The sequence below is a fragment of the Haemorhous mexicanus genome, chromosome 8 (assembly GCF_027477595.1).
Source record: "Haemorhous mexicanus isolate bHaeMex1 chromosome 8, bHaeMex1.pri, whole genome shotgun sequence".
NCBI classification, from domain to species: Eukaryota; Metazoa; Chordata; class Aves; order Passeriformes; family Fringillidae; genus Haemorhous; species Haemorhous mexicanus.
The window spans coordinates 2,044,845-2,065,854 of record NC_082348.1 but is presented as its reverse complement, the minus strand read 5'-3'; the positions used below and the strand labels follow the sequence as shown (position 1 = coordinate 2,065,854).

The 21,010-nt window shown below is 38.0% G+C and overlaps 1 protein-coding gene across 1 annotated transcript in view; it reads left to right on the top strand.

The window, feature by feature from the left end:
• KIF5C (kinesin family member 5C) overlaps positions 1–21,010 on the top strand; it is an 82,146-nt gene that overhangs the window by 13,398 nt on the left and 47,738 nt on the right. The window contains exons 2-3 of the mRNA XM_059852504.1: positions 14,195–14,285; positions 19,202–19,275. Coding sequence (XP_059708487.1) covers positions 14,195–14,285; positions 19,202–19,275 — 165 coding nt within the window. The remainder of the gene's footprint in view (positions 1–14,194; positions 14,286–19,201; positions 19,276–21,010) is intronic.

Below are 21,010 nucleotides of genomic sequence, written 5' to 3'. Positions count from 1 at the left end.
TGTTTGTAAGCTAAAGCGTGGAATTAAACTCAGGATTTGGTCTGAGCCCTTGGAAAAGGCTCCCAAACTCAGGTGCTAGGAGTGAGAATGTGGATTTATAGCTTTAAGTAGAGACACACACAGTGTTTCTATAGTGTATTCATTGTGTGTGTATAGTTTCTATTTATTTATTTCAATATTATTAGCTTCTATTTCTTTATTTTTTATAGTTTCTATTTATTCTATTTCTATTCATTTCCTATAGTGTATAGTATGTGTATAGGGTATGTATACTTTCTATAGTGTATTCATTGTGTGTGTATAGTTTCTATTTATTTTAATATTAATTTCTATTTTTTAAAAGTTTCTATTTATTTTATTTATTTTCTACAGTGCATTTATAGTATATGTATAATTTCTATAGTGTATTTCTAGTGTATGCATAGTTTCTATAGTGTATTTATTTTCTATAGTGTATTTCTAGTGTGTGTATAGTTTCTATTTACTTATTTTAATATTAGTTTCTATTTATTTTTTTATAGTTTCTATTTATTCTATTTCTATTTATTTTCTACAGTGCATTTATAGTATTTGTATCATTTCTATAGTGTATTTCTAGTTATGTATAGTTTCTATAGTGTATTTATTTTCTATAGTGTATTTCTAGTGTATGTATAGTTTATATAGTGTATTTATAGGGTATGTATACTTTTATTTATTTATTTTAATATTATTAGTTTCTATTTCTTTATTTTTAATAGTTTCTATTTATTCTATTTCTATTCATTTTCTACAGTGCATTTATAGTATATGTATAATTTCTAAAGTGTTTTTCTAGTGTATGTGTAGTTTCTATTGTGTATTTATTTTCTATAGTGTATTTCTAGTGTATGTATGGTTTCTGTAGTTTATTTCTAGTGTATGTATAGTTTATATAGTATATTTATTTTCTATAGTGTGTTTCTGTTTATTTATTTTAATATTATTAGTTTCTATTTACTTATTTTTAATAATTTCTATTTATTTCTATTTATTTTCTATAGTGCATTTATAGTATATGTATAATTTTTAATAGTTTCTATTTATTCTATTTCTGTTTATTTTCTACAGTGTATTTATAGTATATGTGTAACTTCTATAGTGTATTTCCACTGTGTGTATAGTTTCTACAGTATATTTATTTTCTATAGTGTATTTTTAGTGTGTGTATAGTTTCCATTTATTTATTTAAAATTATACACCAAATACACTAAATTAACTATACATACACTGGAAATGCACTATAGAAAATAAATACACTAAATTCTCTTTATTTTCTACAGAGTATTTATAGTGTGTGTATAATTTCTATAGTGTATTTCTAGTGTATGTATAGTTTCTATATTTATTTTTTATAGTGTATTTATAGTGTGTGTATAGTTTCTATTTATTTATTTTAATATTATTAGCTTCTATTTATTTTTTATAGTTTCTATTTATTCTATTTATATTCATTTTCAGTGTATTTATAGTATATGTATAATTTCTATTGTATATTTATGGTATATGTATCATTTCTGTAGTATATTTCTATTGTATGTATAATTTCTATAGTGTATTTATTTTCTATGGTGTATTTATAGTATATTTATTTTCTATATTGTATTTCTAGTGTGTGTATAGTTTCTACAGTATATTTATTTTCTATAGTGCATTTCTAGTGTGTGTATAGTTTCCATTTATTTATTTAAGATTATACACCAAATACACTAAATTAACTATACATACACTATAAATACACTATAGAAAATAAATACACTAAATTCTCTTTATTTTCTACAGAGTATTTATAGTGTGTGTATAATTTCTATAGTGTATTTCTAGTGTATGTATAGTTTCTACAGTATATTTATTTTCTATATTGTATTTATAGTGTTTGTATAGTTTCTATAGTATATTTATTTTCTATAGTGTATTTCTAGTGTGTGTATAGTTTCTATAGTGTATTTCTAGTTTAAAGTAAAAACCAAGTAAAAGAAAGTTTAGAGTTTTAGGGTTTAAAAAATGAAGTGACCACAAAGTTAAACAAAGAAATTAGGTTTGTGTGTCTTAACTTAATTAGGAAAGAAAAATTACACCGTGGCGTGAGTCCATGAGATGAAATGTGTAAGAATTAAATCAAACCCTTAAATATCACCCCGGAGATTAACAGATATAAACATGAACACCTGGCACAGCTGGGCTGCTGCAGCTCCTGGGGCTTCTCCCAGATGTGCTTTGGTTGCAGAGCTCCACCTGCTCAGGTGTTTTGGGGTGCCCTAAACCTGCTCCATGGTGGGTCTGACCCTTCTTGCCCTGCTGGGAAATTCTGCTTTTTGAGAAGGAAACCATAATTTTCCCTAAATAACCACAAACCCACAGGAGTTCAGGGTCAGTTTCAGAGTGAGTTCTGACAGAAGAGACCCTGGTGGAATTTAGGTTGGGACAGACCCTGGAGGGGATTGAGCCCAGCAGTGCCCCTTGTCCCCAGGTGCCACATCCACCTGGGCTCTAAATCCCTGCAGGGTGAGCACTCCACACTTTCCTCACCCCTGGGTCACCCTTTTTGGGAAGAAGCTTTTCCTTCTATCCTCTGTTCTCTTTTCATTCTCAGTTTCTCCTCTGTTACAGGGGTCTCAGCCTTGATGAATTACGGCCCCTTTCTTTCCCTTTTCTTCTACAGAGAATATTTCTCTGCCTTTTCTGTCAAAACTGTTAATTTGCATTGTTTTGTAATCTAAATAAATTCCCAAATTCCCTCCTCCCATTGCTGTAAGGGACTAGGTCGACTGAAATGTTGGAGCCTGGGAAAAACTGGAGAAAATTGGGATTATTTTGAGTCTGGCAGTGCCTTGGTTGCACCAGTGCAGGTCAATAATGGGGAGAGAGCTGCTGCTCTGAGTATTGCTGTGTCAGAACTATGCAAAAATGCTGCTCAAGAGGGGTTTTTAATAGCTGCCTTTGTTTTGGGAGATCTTTAGACTTCCTTTCTGGAAGAGTCTTTTTTCCAGGTCGTGCATCAAGGTGGAAATAATGAAATAATTCCTTAATTGAAAATAATTCCCAGGCTTTGATTTCCTGAATTGCAGTCCCATACCCAAATAAAACGATGCTTTCTGAGGGGGAGATTTGTTGCAAAAATTAAAAAGTTCTTTCTGCTGGCAGAAAGAAAAGTGGAGCACTGGCCATGAGCCAAGCTCCAGCAGCTCCACTGGGAAATCAATAACTGAGCCCCCTCTGCAAAAGCAATGCTGGGTTTGACTCCAGCTGCTCTGCAGTGCCTGCTCACACAGGGCTGCTTGCTTTCATTTATTTTCCAAATGAGTTTTAGGAATATTACCAAGATTTAGGGATTTTTAGGGTTTTTTTTGGACTCTTTGGTTTGGCTTGGTGGCGTATTCAGGTTATTCTGGATAAATTTCCTTATTCTTTTTCTTTCCTTTTTCTTTCTTTCCTTTTTCCTTTTCTTTTTCTTTCCTTGTTCTCTCCCTTCCAGGGATTCTGAGTTTTCAGGGATTCTGAGTTTTCCCCCACTGGGTGATTTGCTGCTGTTGCAAGGTTTTGATGGGGCACAGAAGAGGGATTGGGATGGCAGCAGCATTTCCCCAGTCAGTACAGCTGAATTTTGCTGGTTTTCTGACCTGCTTTGATTTTCTCCATTTGTTTCCAACCATGTTTTCAATTCCCAGCAGAGATAAATGGCTTTAGGAGAACAGGATCCAGTTTATTTCTTGGGTTTTACCAGCAGCAACAGCCTTGGAGGTGCAGCATCCCTGTGGGATGTGAGGAGAGAATTCCCTCCATTGTGCCCGTGATGTTTTCTGAAAAATCCCTTTGCCAGGATTTTTCTGCTGAGAAGCCTCAGAAAAGAAATGTAAACAATATTTAGGTGATTTTTTTGGAATGTGCTCTGGAGGTTACTCACCAGCAGGTGCATCTTTAATTGGTTCCATGTGGATTGTGTTTAATTAATGACCAATCCCAGCCAGCTGTGTCAGACTCTGGTCAGTCACGGGTTTTTATTTTTCATTCTTTTCTGGCTTTCTGATGTCTCCTTTCTCTTTCTTTAGTACAGTTTTAGTGTAGCAATTCTTTTAATACAGTATCATAAAATCATAAACCAGCCTTCTGAGAACTTGGGGGTCAGTTCTCATCTCTCACCTCCTCCTGGGGACCCTCACAGCACCACACTCCATCTACAAAGTTCTCTGCAATTCCAGAGGGAATTTGCAGGGCCAGCAGTTTATCCCCTTGGGAGTGGAGGAGCCTTCACTCTCCCTTTTCAGAGGGGAAGATTTAATTCCTGCAGCTGGAGGGCAGGGATGGGGTTGGAAGGGATGGGGTTGGAAGGGATGGGGCTGGAAGGGCTGGGGTTGGCAGGGATGGGGTTGAAGGGATGGGGTTGGAAGGGATGGGGTTGGAAGGGATGGGGTTGGCAGGGATGGGGTTGGAAGGGATGGGGTTGGAAGGGCTGGGGTTGGAAGGGATGGGGTTGGAAGGGATGGGGTTGGAAGGGATGGGGTTGGCAGGGATGGGGTTGGCAGGGATGGGGTTGGAAGGGATGGGGTTGGAAGGGATGGGGTTGGAAGGGCTGGGGTTGGAAGGGATGGGGTTGGAAGGGTTGGGGTTGGCAGGGATGGGGTTGGAAGGGATGGGGTTGAAGGGATGGGGTTGGAAGGGCTGGGGTTGGAAGGGATGGGGTTGAAGGGCTGGGGTTGGCAGGGATGGGGTTGGAAGGGATGGGGTTGGAAGGGCTGGGGTTGGAAGGGATGGGGTTGAAGGGCTGGGGTTGGCAGGGATGGGGTTGGCAGGGATGGGGTTGGAAGGGATGGGGTTGGAAGGGATGGGGTTGGCAGGGATGGGGTTGGCAGGGATGGGGTTGGGAGGGTTGGGGTTGGAAGGGATGGGGTTGGGAGGGTTGGGGTTGGAAGGGATGGGGTTGGAAGGGATGGGGTTGGAAGGGATGGGGTTAAAGGGATGGGGTTGGAAGGGATGGGGTTGGAAGGGATGGGGTTAAAGGGATGGGGTTGGAAGGGATGGGGTTGGAAGGGATGGGGTTGGCAGGGATGGGGTTGGAAAGGATGGGGCTGGAAGGGATGGGGTTGAAGGAATGGGGTTGGGAGGGATGGGGTTGGGAGGGATGGGGTTGGCAGGGATGGGGTTGAAGGAATGGGGTTGGGAGGGATGGGGTTGGCAGGGATGGGGTTGGATGGGATGGGGTTGGCAGGGATGGGGTTGGATGGGATGGGGTTGGCAGGGATGGGGTTGGCAGGGCTGGGGTTGGCAGGGATGGGTTTGGCAGGGCTGGGGTTGGTTCCACCTTCCCAGGGAGCAGCTCCGTGCCTCGCTCCCCAAAACCACTGGGGGAGTTTGCTCTGAACAATTCCATCCTCCAGGCCTGCAGTTTTCCATCTTTTATTTATAAACCCTCTCCTGCAAGAGCACTTGGGCTGCTGGGAGCTATCTGGGAAATCATTCTTATTAATTAATATTAATTAATCTGCTCCACCTCGGGCCACCAGTTTGGGGTGGGGGGTGCCCCAAATCCCCATAAATCCCCATAAAAAATCTGGGATCATCCCAGCTGCATCCATCAACCTCTCTGGCCTGAGCACAGGGCCATGGGGTGTTGGTTTTTTGGGTTTTTTGGGTTTTTTGAGTTTTTGGTTTTGTTTTTTTTTTGGTAAGGTTGGGATTAAATGTGTGGGACAGTATTTTTTGTTCAGACTCAGATGTTTGTTAGTTTTTATTTCCATCTTTACAAACTGTGAGTTTTGCAGTACTTTCTTCTAACAAGGTAAAAATGGAGCTGTGGCTTCTTTCCAGTGAAGCTTTTTAAGGATAAACTATCTAATTAAGAAACGACATTTCAATTATTTTTTATTTTTAACTAAATAACTGACTACTTGTGTTCTGTACTGCAGACTTTTTTATTTAATTACACAATATTACTTAAACTTGTGAAGACGAAGGTGAAGAAGAAGGACTAGTCTCTGCTTTAAAACCTCTTATCTTGCTTTTTGTATATTACTATGTTGTAAACCATTAAATTCTCAGGGTGGGTGACAGTGACAGGGACTCAGGCTGAGCTGGGGGCTTTGGTTTGTGCTTCCAAAACTTCCCTGAGTGACTGCAAGGCTCAGGCAGCCCTGCCAGGGGCTCCAGGATTTAAATAATATTCTGAAAATAATATTTTATATAAAATATAAAATATAAAATTATTAAATACAATATATAAAATATAAACCTATAAATAGAAATATGTAAACTCATTTATATAAATATATAAACGATATAATAATATATATTAATTATACTCTAGTATAATGGGATATATAATGTAATATTAATTAATATAATATCATCATTAATAGATTAAGGTAATATATAGTATATATAAAATATTAACATAGTAATATATAATATATAAAATATTAACATAGTAATATATAATATATAAAATATCATATAATACCACAATACAATATATTGTAATAATATATATAGATATATATTATAGTAAAATTAACCTAGAATTATATTTTTATATTAATATTTATGAATATTTCAAAATAATTTAGTGATTTTTTTATTTCTCATGGAAGGGGATGGAGGCAGGGGGGGAAGAACCCTCCTGCTGCCTTCCCAACCCTCCTGGCAGCAGGGGCAGTGTGGACACGGGGACCTGGGGACCTGGGACAGGGAACCTTGTGATCTCCAGCCCCCTTTGCTGGCTGGTCCTTAGAGCCCAGATGCAAAATGCAGATTTCCTCACCTGGAAGAGGAGTTTGGAGGAGTTTTGGGATGGGATGGGAAGGTGCAGGTGGAGTGTGGGGCATGGCAGAGCAGCACAGGGGTGGCAGCAGCTGCTTCCAGCTGGGGCTTTTGTCCCTTTTGTCATTTTTGTCCCTTTTGTCCCTTTTGTCCCTTTTGTCCCTGTGCTTCCTCCTCAGATCAGCCCTGGCTCTCCCTTCCCTCGCCTTTTCCCCCTGTGCAATCCTGAAGTGGGTCAGAGCATCCCTCACCTTAAATCCCACCTGGTGCCAGCCCTGCCATGGCAGGGACACCTCCCTGTGCCCCAGGGTGTTCCAGCCTGGCCTTGGGCATTCCAGGGCTCCAGGGGCAGCCTCAGCTTCCCTGGGAGCTTTTCAGGGTCCCCTCCTGCCTCTGGGCTCTGGTGCTCCTGTGAGGATCTCTGATTTTGGGTCACACTCAAGTGCCTCCCCCAGCCCCTCCCAAATCAAACAAATCCAGCTTTTTTTTGTTGGCTGGCTGCTCCCTTTCTCCTCCAGCAGCTGGGAATTCTGTTCTGAGCCATCCCACCTTGGCCGTGGTTTGTGTAAGGGATTTTTTGGGGGGTCTGGGGGGGAGGTTGTTCCTCCCTGCCCCTCCCAGGCTGGGCTCACAGGGGACTCATCCTGGGATTCCAGCAGGGCTTCCCACCCTCAGCCCTGAGCTCTCCTCATTTCCTCTCCCTGGGGAACTCCGGGCAGCTGAGGTTGATTTGTTTATTGATCAGACCAGGAGATGTGTTTGGTTATTTTTAATTTCTTTAATTGAGGCTGCATCAGCTTCAGGTGCTGGCGCTGCCCTGGGATGTCACTGGGGTAAATTTGGGGGTTATGGTGAAAATCCTTTTGGTTTGATTATTTTTTTCAATGCCTTTCAACCCCATAGGGAACCAAAGAAGTGAAATAATGATTGTCACTGTGCCTGAACAGAATTGCTGGTGGTATCCAGGGCCCAGAGCAGGATCTGTGGATGCAGCAGGAATTGTGTGGGTGGCTCAGAGCACTTATCCCAGCCCATCGTGCAGCAGTGGCACCAGCTAATGGAACAGCTTGGCAGGGGGGCTGCTGGAAGGAAGGGAAATGTGATTTATGGATGGCAGATAACCCACTGCCTGTCACCAGAAACTTGGGGGATAATACGGGGAGGGGCACAGATAAAATCGTTGGCGTGGCTCAGAAAACAACATTTTCTTTCTGGCTGCTGTTTTGCTCTTGAATCACTGCCTGATTTGGGTATTTAATGCAGGATGAGTTACATTGGAAACAAAACAGGAAAAAAAAAAAAAAAGGAAGCAGTCGGTGTCACTTGTGAAGGTGACAATAGGGAGAAAAGGGCTGAAAATCGGGATTTTCATGGTTGCTCATTCTCCCTTCTGCTTCGGGGCAAACCCCTTGGGTCCGGAGGGTGTTGCCTTTGTAGGGTGGATTTGGTTTTGTTGCCTTTGAGGAAAACCTGTCAGAAAGGAGGAGATAACACAAAGAACCCAAGGAGCCCCACAGAGCTGGGTGGATGTGGCAGCGAGGAGCTGGGGGCGCAGAGGGAAGGCTCAGGACGATCCCAACATTTCTCCAACATCAGGGAGCCAAGCAGGAACTCCTGGACACAAAAATGAGGATTAATGTGGGTTTGAAGCCCAAAACACCTCCCCAAACCCCCCCAGCTGCTCTCACTGTGTGCAGTCAGTGAAGATCCTCTGTGATCCCTCACATTTCCTTTATTTCCTCCAGGTTTTTCCAGCCCTTCAGCTTCCCAAAAAACCAAAACTGAGGGGGAAACCTGACCTGTGGAGGGCATTTATGGGCTGCTGCTTTACCTTTGCAGCTTTTCAGCCTGGGCAGGTCCATCCCATTTGCAGCAGTGCCTCTCCCAGCTGTTTGGGGCACAATTAGGATAAAATGGCTTTTTTTTGAGGCTCTCTGCCATTCCAGGTGTGGGATGCTCTGTGGAAGGGCTGGAGTGATGGCAGCAGAGGATCAGTGGATGTTTGAGGTTGTGTATCCCTGGGATTTTTGGCCTGGAGCTTGGGATGGGCAAAATGGGGGTAAGGAGGTCAAATTCTGAGAGTCTGGGGAATATTTGGGCCCTGCTCCTGCTGGGAGTGCAGAGCTTTGGCTGGCTGGGAGCATCCCAGTGGAGAGACAGAATTTGGGGTGGGTGCTGGCTGCTCCCCCAGTTTCCTGGGAATGGGGGAGCTCTGGGATCAGGAGTTAATTCAGGAGTCACCTCTTGTGTCTTAAGGGGCTCCTTGGGTGGCCCCAAACCTGGGAATTATCTCCTGAACCCCTTGGGAATCCCCTCCTCCTCCTGGAGCTCCAAACCCCAGGCTGGAGCAGGGTCACACATGGCAGGCTCAGCCCTCCCTGCCTCCTTTCCCCCAGCTGGAGGAGCAGGAGCTCCTGCTGGCATCTCTGGGAGTCCAATCCAAGCGTGACAAAATCTGAATTTTGGTGAGATGGCAGAGCCTGGCTGCCAGTGGCTCTGGTGGCACCTGGGGCTCCACCACCTGCTCAGCTTTGAAGGGGTTAATTTGTCTTGGTTTTCTGCTTGGGGGTGCCTTGGCAAAGGGGGAGCAGCAGGAGTTTGGTGGGAGGTGAGGAGGGTGCTGCCCATCCGTGCTGGATCAAGGATTCCTGTTTTCCATGGGAATTTGGTGCTGGGGGAGCAGAGCTGGCTCTGGAGGATGGATCAGCCCTGGAAGTGTCACCAAAATCTGATTTTAGGGGGGTGTGTGTGCCTGGAGAGCAGTGACAGCTGTTGCAAGGAGGGATGGAGGTTTTCTTGGGTATCCCTGTGGGAATGTCACTCGGGAATCAGGGAGCTCAGGGCTTGGGGTGACAGCAGCCCTCCCAAAATGGCATTGTGGAGCACTCCCCAAGGGTGGGAAGTGATTTGTTGGTGCTGGGGGTGAAAATCCCAGCAATTCCTGAGTAAAATCCCAGCCATTCCTGAGTAAAATCAGCAATTCCTGAATAAAATCCCAGCAATTCCTGAGTAAAATCCCAGCCATTCCTGAGTAAAATCAGCAATTCCTGAATAAAATCCCAGCAATTCCTGAGTAAAATCAGAAATTTCTCAATAAAATCCCAGCCATTCCTGAGTAAAATCCCAGCCATTCCTGAGTAAAATCCCAGCCATTCCTGAGTAAAATCCCAGCCATTCCTGAGTAAAATCCCAGCCATTCCTGAGTAAAATCTCAGCAATTCCTGAATAAAATCCCAGCAATTCCTGAATAAAATCCCAGAAATTCCTGAATAAAATACCAGTAATTCCTGGGTAATATCCCATCAATTCCTGGGTAAAATCCCAGCAATTCCTGGGTAAAATCCCAGCAATTCCCGAATAAAATCCCAGAAATTCCTGAATAAAATCCCATCAATTCCTGAATAAAATCCCAGCAATTCATGAATAAAATCCCATCAATTCCTGAATAAAATCCCAGCAGCTCCTGGATAAAATCCCAGCAATTCCTGAGTAAAATCCCAGAAATTCCTGAGTAAAATGCCAGAAATTCCTGAATAAAATACCAGTAATTCCTGAATAAAATCCCAGCAATTCCTGGGTAATATCCCATCAATTCCTGGGTAAAATCCCAGCAATTCCTGGATAAAATCAGAAATTTCTCAATAAAATCCCAGCTATTCCTGGGTAAAATCCCAGCAATTCCTCAGTAAAATCCCAGCAATTCCTGGGTAAAATCCCAGAAAATCCTGGATAAAATCAGCATTTTCTGAATAAAATCAGCATTTTCTGGATAAAATCAGCAATTCCTGGATAAAATCAGCATTTTCTGAATAAAATCAGCATTTTCTGGATAAAATCAGCAATTCCTGGATAAAATCAGCATTTTCTGAATAAAATCAGCATTTTCTGGATAAAATCAGCAATTCCTGGATAAAATCCCAGTTGAGGGTGCCGTGGCTGCTCTGGGCTCCTGGCTGGCTCTGAGCTGTGCTTTTGGTGGCACATTTGTGTTTTCAGCAGGGAAATGAAGCCAGTGGGGTGCTGGGACTGTGCTGGGACAGCTTTGGGTCACCTTGGGCTCAGCAGAACTCGGGATAGCAAATTTCATTTTCTCTCAGCTCTGGGCTTTTCTTACAGCACAGCTTTCACTGGATTGTGGGGGTGAACAGCAAAATTTCTGCCAATATTTGCAGGGTTATTGCCCCAATATTTTCATGGTATTGCCCCAATATTTATCAGATTATTCTCCCAATATCTACTGGGTTAATCCCTTGATATTTACAGGATTATTCCCTTGCTCTTTACAGGATTATTGCCCCAATATTTACTGGATTTTTCCTTTGATATTTACAGGATTATTCCCCCAGTATTACACAATTATTCCCACAATATTTACAGGGTTATTGCTTCAATATTTACAGGTTTATTCCCCCAATATTTCCAGGATTATTCCCCCAATATTTACAGGATATTTACCCCAATATTTACAGGATATTTCCCCCAGTATTTCCAGGATTATTCCCCCAATATTTACATTACAATTTCCCCAGTATTTAGGTGGCTGTTGCCCTGATATTTCCAGGATTATTCCCCCAATATTTCCAGGATTATTCCCCCAATATTTACAGGATATTTACCCCGATATTTCCAGGATTATTCCCCCAGTATTTCCAGGATTATTCCCCCAATATTTACATTACAATTTCCCCAGTATTTATGTGGCTATTGTCCTGATGTTTACAGGATTTTCCCCCCAATATTTAAATGGCAATTTCTCCAATACTTACATACTTATTCCCCCAATATTTACAGGTTGATTCCCCCCAAATTTACGTGGCTATTTCCCCCAGTATTTTCAGGATTTTTCTCTCAATATTTTCAGGGTTATTGCCCCAATATTTACATGGCTGTTCCCTCAATATTTGCATGATTATTGCCTTGGTATTTACAGGGTTATAGCCCCAATATTTGCAGGGTTTTTCCTTTGATATTTACAGGATTATTTCCCCAAAACTTACATGGCTGTTTCCCCCAATATTTACAGAGTTATTTCCCCAATATTTACAATATTATTCCCCAATATTTACAATATTATTCCCCAATATTTAGAGGATTATTCCCCCAATATTTACAAGATTATTCTCCCAATATTTACGGGGTTATTTCCCCAATATTTACAGGGCTATTCCCACAATATTTCCAGGATTATTGGCTTGATATTTACAGGGTTATTTCCTCAATATTTACAAGACTATTCTCCCAATATTTACAGGGTTATTTCCTTGATATTTACGAGGTTATTCCCCTAATATTTACAGGATTATTCCTTCAATATTTATAGGATTATTCCCCCAGTATATACAGGGTTATTTCCCCAATATTTACCTGGCTATGCCCCCAATAATTACAGGATTATTCCCCCAATATTTACAGAATTATTTCCCCAATATTTACAATATTATTCCCCAATATTTAGAGGATTATTCCCCCAATATTTACAAGATTATTCTCCCAATATTTATGGGGTTATTTCCTCAATATTTACAGGGCTATTCCCGCAATATTTACAGGATTATTGCCTTGATATTTACAGGGTTATTTCCCCAATATTTACAAGACTATTCTCCCAATATTTACGGGGTTATTTCCTTGATATTTATAAGGTTATTCCCTTAATATTTACAGGATTATTCCTTCAATATTTATAGGATTATTCCCCCAATATATACAGGGTTTTTCCCCCAGTATTTACAGGGTTATTCCCCAATATTTCCAGGGCTATTCCCCCAATATTTACAGGGCTATTTCCCCAATATTTACAGGTCTATTCCCCCAATATTTAGAATATTATTCCCCAATATTTACAAGATTATTCTCCCAATATTTATGGGGTTATTTCCCCAATATTTACAGGATTATTCCCCAATATTTACAGGGCTATTCCCGCAATATTTACAGGATTATTGGCTTGATATTTACAGGGTTATTTCCTCAATATTTACAGGGCTCTTCCCCCATTATTTACAGGATTATTCTCCAAATATTTACAGGGTTATTTCCTTGATATTTATAAGGTTATTCCCTTAATATTTACAGGATTATTCCTTCAATATTTATAGGATTATTCCCCCAATATATACAGGGTTTTTCCCCCAGTATTTACAGGGTTATTCCCCAATATTTCCAGGGCTATTCCCCCAATATTTACAGGGCTATTTCCCCAATATTTACAGGTCTATTCCCCCAATATTTAGAATATTATTCCCCAATATTTACAAGATTATTCTCCCAATATTTATGGGGTTATTTCCCCAATATTTACAGGATTATTCCCCAATATTTACAGGGCTATTCCCGCAATATTTACAGGATTATTGGCTTGATATTTACAGGGTTATTTCCTCAATATTTACAGGGCTCTTCCCCCATTATTTACAGGATTATTCTCCAAATATTTACAGGGTTATTTCCTTGATATTTACAAGGTTATTCCCCTAATATTTATAGGATTATTCCTTCAATATTTATAGGATTATTCCCCCAATATATACAGGGTTTTTCCCCCAGTATTTACAGGGTTATTCCCCAATATTTCCAGGGCTATTCCCCCAATATTTACAGGGCTATTCCCCCAATATTTACAGGATTATTTCCCCGAATATTTACAAGATTATTCTCCCAATATTTACAGGGTTATTCCCCCAATATTTACAGGATTATTCCCCCAATATTTACAGAGTTATTTCCCCAATATTTACAATATTATTCCCCAATATTTACTAGATTATTCTCCCCTTATTTATGGGGTTATTTCCCCAATATTTACAGGATTATTCCCCAATATTTACAGGGCTATTCCCGCAATATTTACAGGATTATTGGCTTGATATTTACAGGGTTATTTCCCCAATATTTACAAGACTATTCTCCCAATATTTACAGGGTTATTTCCTTGATATTTACGAGGTTATTCCCCTAATATTTACAGGATTATTCCTTCAATATTTATAGGATTATTCCCCCTATATATACAGGGTTATTCCCCCCATATTTACCTGGCTATTCCCCCAATATTTACAGGACTATTCCCCAATATTTACGGGATTATCCCCCAATATTTACATGGCTATGCCCCCTGAGTTCCCAGGAGAGGAAGGAAACACCCAACTCCTGCTGCTCCAGCTGATTGTGTCCCACATCCATGGCTGTGACCCCAGCGTGAGCACACAGGGAACATCTGCCACCTTTTATTTACCAGCCACAGGAAAAAAAAAATCCCTTTGGAGCACCCAAAATGTCCCATCTGTTCAGCCCACAACATATCCCACTGTGCAGTGCCCTGCCCAGCTTCCTCTGGGGAAATTCTGCATTCCAGGCTGGGAACCCGGGGTGCTCAAGTGCAAGAAATGTTCTTTATCTCACAGTTTCTCCTTTTTCTTTGCAGCAAGGGAAGCCCTACGTCTTTGACAGGGTGTTACCTCCCAACACAACCCAGGAACAAGTTTATAATGCCTGTGCCAAGCAGATTGTCAAAGGTAGGTGTTGTCCTTGGGTACTGTCCCTCCTTAGGGCAGGGAAGAGGATCTCTGTGCCCTCCAGCTGTTTAAACTCTGGCTAATGCTATAAATGTGAATATTGACTAGGCCAATATTCAAGCAGCAATTAATTTATTAATTAATATGGGAAAGTATGAGCAGCACAGTGCTGGGTACAGTGGGGGAAGTTTTCCCTCCTACTGCACACCAACACTTGGGGCTTTCAGGTATTTATTTACAGGGGTACTCAGCAGCTTTCTCAGCAGTTTCTGTTCCCAGTTTTTACTCTCAGCAGTTTCCATTCCAATTTTTACGTCACAGTTCTATACACCATTGTGATTTAGTTTTTCTCAGGATGCATCCCAGAAAAAGGAGGATCCCAGGTGGTGGTTTTGGTTTCTTGAAAAAAAGGAAGGAGTATTCCATCTGGTGAGGTCCAGCTTCCAGATGTGGCTCCAGCTTTTGCTTGCAAGGACCATAAATCTCCCACCAGTGATGTCCAGCTTCCCTTGCTCGAGGCATTTAACCCTGGAGTTGCTGTCCATCTTCCTTTCTCCAGCTGCTTTTCCCTCTTTTGTTAAGGCCTGAGATGAGCAGGTTTCCTTTCTATTCATTCTAAAGCTGGAGTTTCAAAGATCCTCACTACAAGCAATACTCTAAAATCACACTTCAAAAAGTTCTCATTGCAAAACTCTTCAAGGTTTAACTGCAAGCAGAAAGTTCCTGTCAAAAGCAACATCCTAAAAGCTTTAATTCAAGTGCTCCTAAATCAACTTAAGACTTATCAAGGTTAATTGCAAACAAAGGATGGGTTCAAGGGCCTTCTTCCATGCTTTATTTTTCTCAGTTTTTATTAGAATTCATCCTTAGAACTGTCCCATGGTTGGGTTCCACACACATCACAATCACAAACACGTTGCCTGTCTGTACCTGACACAAACACAGCTTGGTGTTTCACACCAATGATTGTTTGGAGAGTTTAGCATCATTAATTCCAAGTATTTCCCTTTTTTTTAGGGGTTGTCTGGGTGAAAAAAACCCCAAAACAACCCAAACAAAAGAGCTGAAGGGATTGCAGCAGGTGTTCTGTGTTCTCTCCTTGTTACTCCACACAAAATGTTATTTTTTTGGGTGTAAGGGGCAAAAAGTGTGGGTTGGGTGCAGGGCAGTGCAGGCTGAGTGTGGAATTTCTGTGAAATTGAGTGTGGGTAAAATCAGAGTGGGGATGTAAAATGAGTGGGGCCATTGCAGGGCTGGTTTGGGAGTTGCTCTGCATGCAGAATTTGGTGCTCACACAGGAAAAAAAAAAAAGGCAGCAGAGAAAAATTTTGGGCAAAAACTGGAAATCCCTGAGGGGAGAGTTGGACTTGAGAAAAACACTTGGACTTATTATTTCTATTTTTTTTTTCTGGGAATGATGTAAAAATCCCACCTGATCTTGCTTCAGTGTCTTTTTTAATCTGATTTTTTTTTCCTCCTCTCCCTCTGGAGTCTTGTGCAGGTTTTTTGTCTGGGTTTTTTCTTGCTGGGTTCAGGGCACAGATGGTCTGAAAATGACTAAAGGTGGAAAATCTTCCACCAAAAATAACCTCAGACCTGACACTTCTGACTTGTTTGCACTGCAGCTGATGCAGAAGGCTGGCTTGGTTTTTTGGGGTTTTTTTTGGTTTTTTTTTAATAAGATAAGGTGGAATTTGCTAATTAGAAAGGTAAATTGCTGATCTCTGCTTCCTCCAGCAAAATGCAAATATTGATGCAAATTCTGAGCAATTTTCTTACATAACAGTTCATGAACCAGGTTATTTCCCCCTGGCTGTGAGCTCAGCTGCTCCCTTGCCTTCACCTGGCCATAAAAACTCTTTTTTCCCTTTTCCCCCCATTTCCCCCCTCTTTTTCCCCATTTTTCACCCTCTCCCTTCTATTATCCCCCCTTTTCCCTCATTTTTCCCCCAATATTTCCCCCATTCCCCCCCATTTTCCCCTCCATTTTCCCCCTCTTTCCCCCCCATTTTCCCCTCTTTTTTCCCTCACTTTCTTCCCTTTTTTTCCCATTTCCCCCCATTTCCCCCCAGATTTTTTTCCCCCCAGATTTTTTTTCCCCCAGATTTTTTCCCCCCAGATTTTTTCCTCCCCATTTTCCCCCCATTTCCCCCCTTTCCCACCCCCATTTCCCCTCCTTGTTTTTAACTCAAGCAATTTCTTTAAAATTGAACCAAATCTGGCAAAAGATGAAATCTTAGCAACAAACCCTTATGAAACACAACACCTGGATTTTTTTAATCCGTTCAAATGTTATTTATTATCAAATATTTCAAACTTTGTTCCCTAAAAGCAAGGATAAGCAGCGTCTCTGTTTCTGTGAGCAGATGAGGATGCTAAATTAATTAAAAATGAATTGTTAATTCCAGGAGGGCAGTAATTATGGCCTCTAACTTTGTCATTCCCTTCGAGTTCAAGACTTCTTTTATATTTTACTGATGTATTTTATTTCATCTTCCTTCCTGTCTGCAGCAGCTCCATGGAGAGGCAAATAAGGAGATTATTTGTGTAGTTATGCAAATAATAGAATTTAATTAATAGAAAATAAAATATATTATAAAATTTAATTTCATGTATAATATATAGGGTATAAAATATAATTTAATTTAATATCAGGTATAATATAAATTGTAGAATGTAATTTAATTATTTTCACTTAACATATATATGTAATGTATTTTATACATTAAATGTAATGTATGTTACTGTATTATCTATAGTATATATAATATACTATATATAATATATAGTATATAGAATGTAATGTATATTATATATACATGATATATTATATTATATTATATTATCTTAATTATATTATCTTATACTATATTATACTAATATTATATTATATTATGTTGTACTATATTATATTATACTATATTATCTTATACTATATTATATTATACTATATTATACATAATATATAATATATGATATATAATGTAATACATATTATATATTATATAATATATACTATATTTTAATTATATAATGTTATTATAGACTTTATTTAGTTCTTAATATATTACACACTATATATTATAGATACCATATAATATATATGCATAATGTAATGTAATGTAATATAATGTAATGTAATATAATATAATATAATATAATATAATATAATATAATATAATATAATATAATATAATATAATATAATATAATATAATATAATATAATATAATATAATATAATATAATATAATATAATATAATATAATATAATATAATATAATATTTTTTTGCTTGGAAACCTCTGTTAACTGAGATCCAGAGGATGGGAACCACCACAAAATACAATTTACAGCCCTCTGAGATTGCTGGAATTGGGGAGCAGGAGTAGGAAATAGAAAGTGGAGTTTGTAATAAAACAATAGCTGATTTGAATTTGTTGCATTTTCTGCAGGGTTTAAATGCACTCCTGCTTGGTTTTAATACTGGTTTTAAATGCAGTTAGTCTAGCTTTGGTTTTAAATGCTGGTTTTTAATACTGGCTTTAAATGCAATCCAGCTTTGGTTTTAAATGCTGGTTTTAAATGTAATCCTGCTTTGGTTTAAATACTGGCTTTAAATGCAATCCAGCTTTGGTTTTAAATGCTGGTTTTAAATGCCAGTTAGTCCAGCTTTGGTTTTAAATACTGGTTTTAAATGCAGTTCAGCTTGGTTCTAAATGCTGGTTTTAAATGCTGGTTTTAAATGCAGTCCAGTTTTTCCTTCCCCATGTTCTCCAGATGTATTGGCTGATCTCCAGAGATATTTTTATTTGATCTCCAGAGATATTTTTATTTGATCTCCAGAGATATTTATTTGATCTCCAGAGATATTTTTATCTGATCTCCAGAAATATTTATCTGATCTCCAGAGATATATTTATCTGATCTCCAGAGATATTGATTTGATCTCCAGAGATATTTTTGTCTGATCTCCAGAGATATCTATCTGATCTCCAGAGATATCTATCTGATCTCCAGAGATATTGATCTGATCTTCAGAGACATTTATTTGATCTCCAGAGATATTTTTATTTGATCTCCAGAGATATTGATTTGATCTCCAGAGATATTTTTGTCTGATCTCCAGAGATATCTATCTGATCTCCAGAGATATTGATCTGATCTCCAGAGATATTTATTTGATCTCCAGAGACATTTTTATTTGATCTTCAGAGATATTTTTATTTGATCTCCAGAGATATTGATTTGATCTCCAGAGACATTTTTATTTGATCTCCAGAGATATCTATCTGATCTCCAGAGATATTGATCTGATCTCCAGAGATATTTATCTGATCTCCAGAGATATTTTTATTTGATCTCCAGAGATATTGATCTGATCTCCAGAGATATTTATTTGATCTCCAGAGACATTTTTATTTGATCTTCAGAGATATTTTTATTTGATCTCCAGAGATATTTTTATCTGATCTCCAGAGATATTTATTTGATCTCCAGAGATATTGATCTGATCTCCAGAGATATTGATCTGATCTCCAGAGATATTTTTATTTGATCTCCAGAGACATTTTTATTTGATCTCCAGAGATATATCTATCTGATCTCCAGAGATATTGATCTGATCTCCAGAGATATTTATTTGATCTCCAGAGATATTTATCTGATCTCCAGAGATATTTATCTGATCTCCAGAGATATTTTTCTCCCAGCCAGGGAGGGACATTCCCACAATCCTGTAATTCTCAGATTCAGATTTTTTTACGATTTTCCCCCTAAAATCAGCCCAATATCTCTCATTCCCCCATTTTTTATGGCACCCCATTCCAGCCTCAGCCCTGCAAAGACTGGACAGGTGCTGATTGTCCCTCCTGAGGGTGCCATGGGGAGGTTGAAATGGTTTTTCCTCCTTCCTGCAGATGTGCTGGAGGGCTACAACGGCACCATCTTCGCCTACGGACAGACCTCGTCGGGGAAAACCCACACCATGGAGGTACTGGGGAAAAAGGGGGCAGAAATCACAGCCACAGCAGCTGGGGGAGGAGCTCAGTCCATCACAACTGGGCCAAATCAATCAGATTTAGCTAACCACAAATGTGTCTGAATAAATCAGAAATTTAGCCAAATAAATCAAATTTTTTTTCTATATAAAATCAGAAATTTATCTAAATAAATCAGAAATTTATCTAAATAAATCAATTTTTTTCTATATAAATCAGAAATTTATCTAAATAAATCACAAATTTATCTAAACCACAAATGTATCTAAATAAATCAAAATTTATCTAAATAAATCAAAATTTATCTAAATAAATCAAATTTTTTCTATATAAATCAGGAATTTATCTAAATAAATCACAAATTTATCTAAACCACAAATGTATCTAAATAAATCACACATGTATCTAAATAAATCAATTTTTTTCTATATAAATCACAAATTTATCAAAATAAATCAAATTTTTTCTATGTAAATCACAAATTTATCTAAATAAATCAAAATTTATCTAAATAAATCACAAATTTATCTAAACCACAAATGTATCCAAATAAATCACACATGTATCTAAATAAATCAAAATTTATCTAAATAAATCAAAATGTATCCAAATAAACCAAATTTTTTTCTATATAAATCACAAATTTATCTAAATTAATCACAAGTTTATCTAAATAAATCGAAATTTATCTAAATAAATAAAAATGTATCTAAATAAATCAAAATTGGGCTAAATAAATCAAAATTTATCTAAATAAATCAAAATGTATCTAAATAAATTAATTTTTTCTATATAAATCACAAATTTATCTAAACCACAAATGTATCTAAATAAATCACACATGTATCTAAATAAATCAAATTTTTTCTATATAAATCACAAATTTATCTAAATAAATCAAAATTTATCTAAATAAATCACAAATTTATCTAAACCACAAATGTATCCAAATAAATCACACATGTATCTAAATAAATCAAAATTTATCTAAATAAATCAAAATTTATCTAAATAAATCAATTTTTTTCTATATAAATCACAAATTTATCTAAATAAACCACAAATGTATCTAAATAAATCAAAATTTTTCTATGTAAATCACAAATTTATCTAAATAAATCACAAATTTATCTAAACCACAAATGCATCTAAATAAAACAAAATTTATCTAAGTAAACCACAAATGTGTCTAAATGTATCTACATTTGTCTAAGTAAATCACAAATTTGTCTTAATAAATCAAAAACTTATCTAAATGAATCACAAATTTATCTAAACAACAAATGTATCTAAATAAATCACAAATTTATCCAAATAAATCACAGATTTGTCTAAATAAATCACAAATTGTCTAAATAAATCACAAATTTATCTAAACCACAAATTTGTCTAAATAAATCACACATGTATCTAAATAAATCACAAATTTAATAATATTATTTAATAATATTTAATAACAATATATAATGATAACATCTAATACTACTACTAATAAATTATTATTTTAAATAAAAATTCCAGAGAAGTTTTTACTGATTTTAAACAGTGGCACCTGGGCCTGAGTGTCCCTCACACTTCAGCTTTTACACCTGGATTTCCTTAAAAACTGTCAAAAATATAGATTTTTTAATATATATACATATATATATCTCTCAAATAAAAAATAATAAAATTATTATTTTTAATAAAAATCCCCAGAAATTTCTGCTGTAGCAGCTGTGGCTCAGA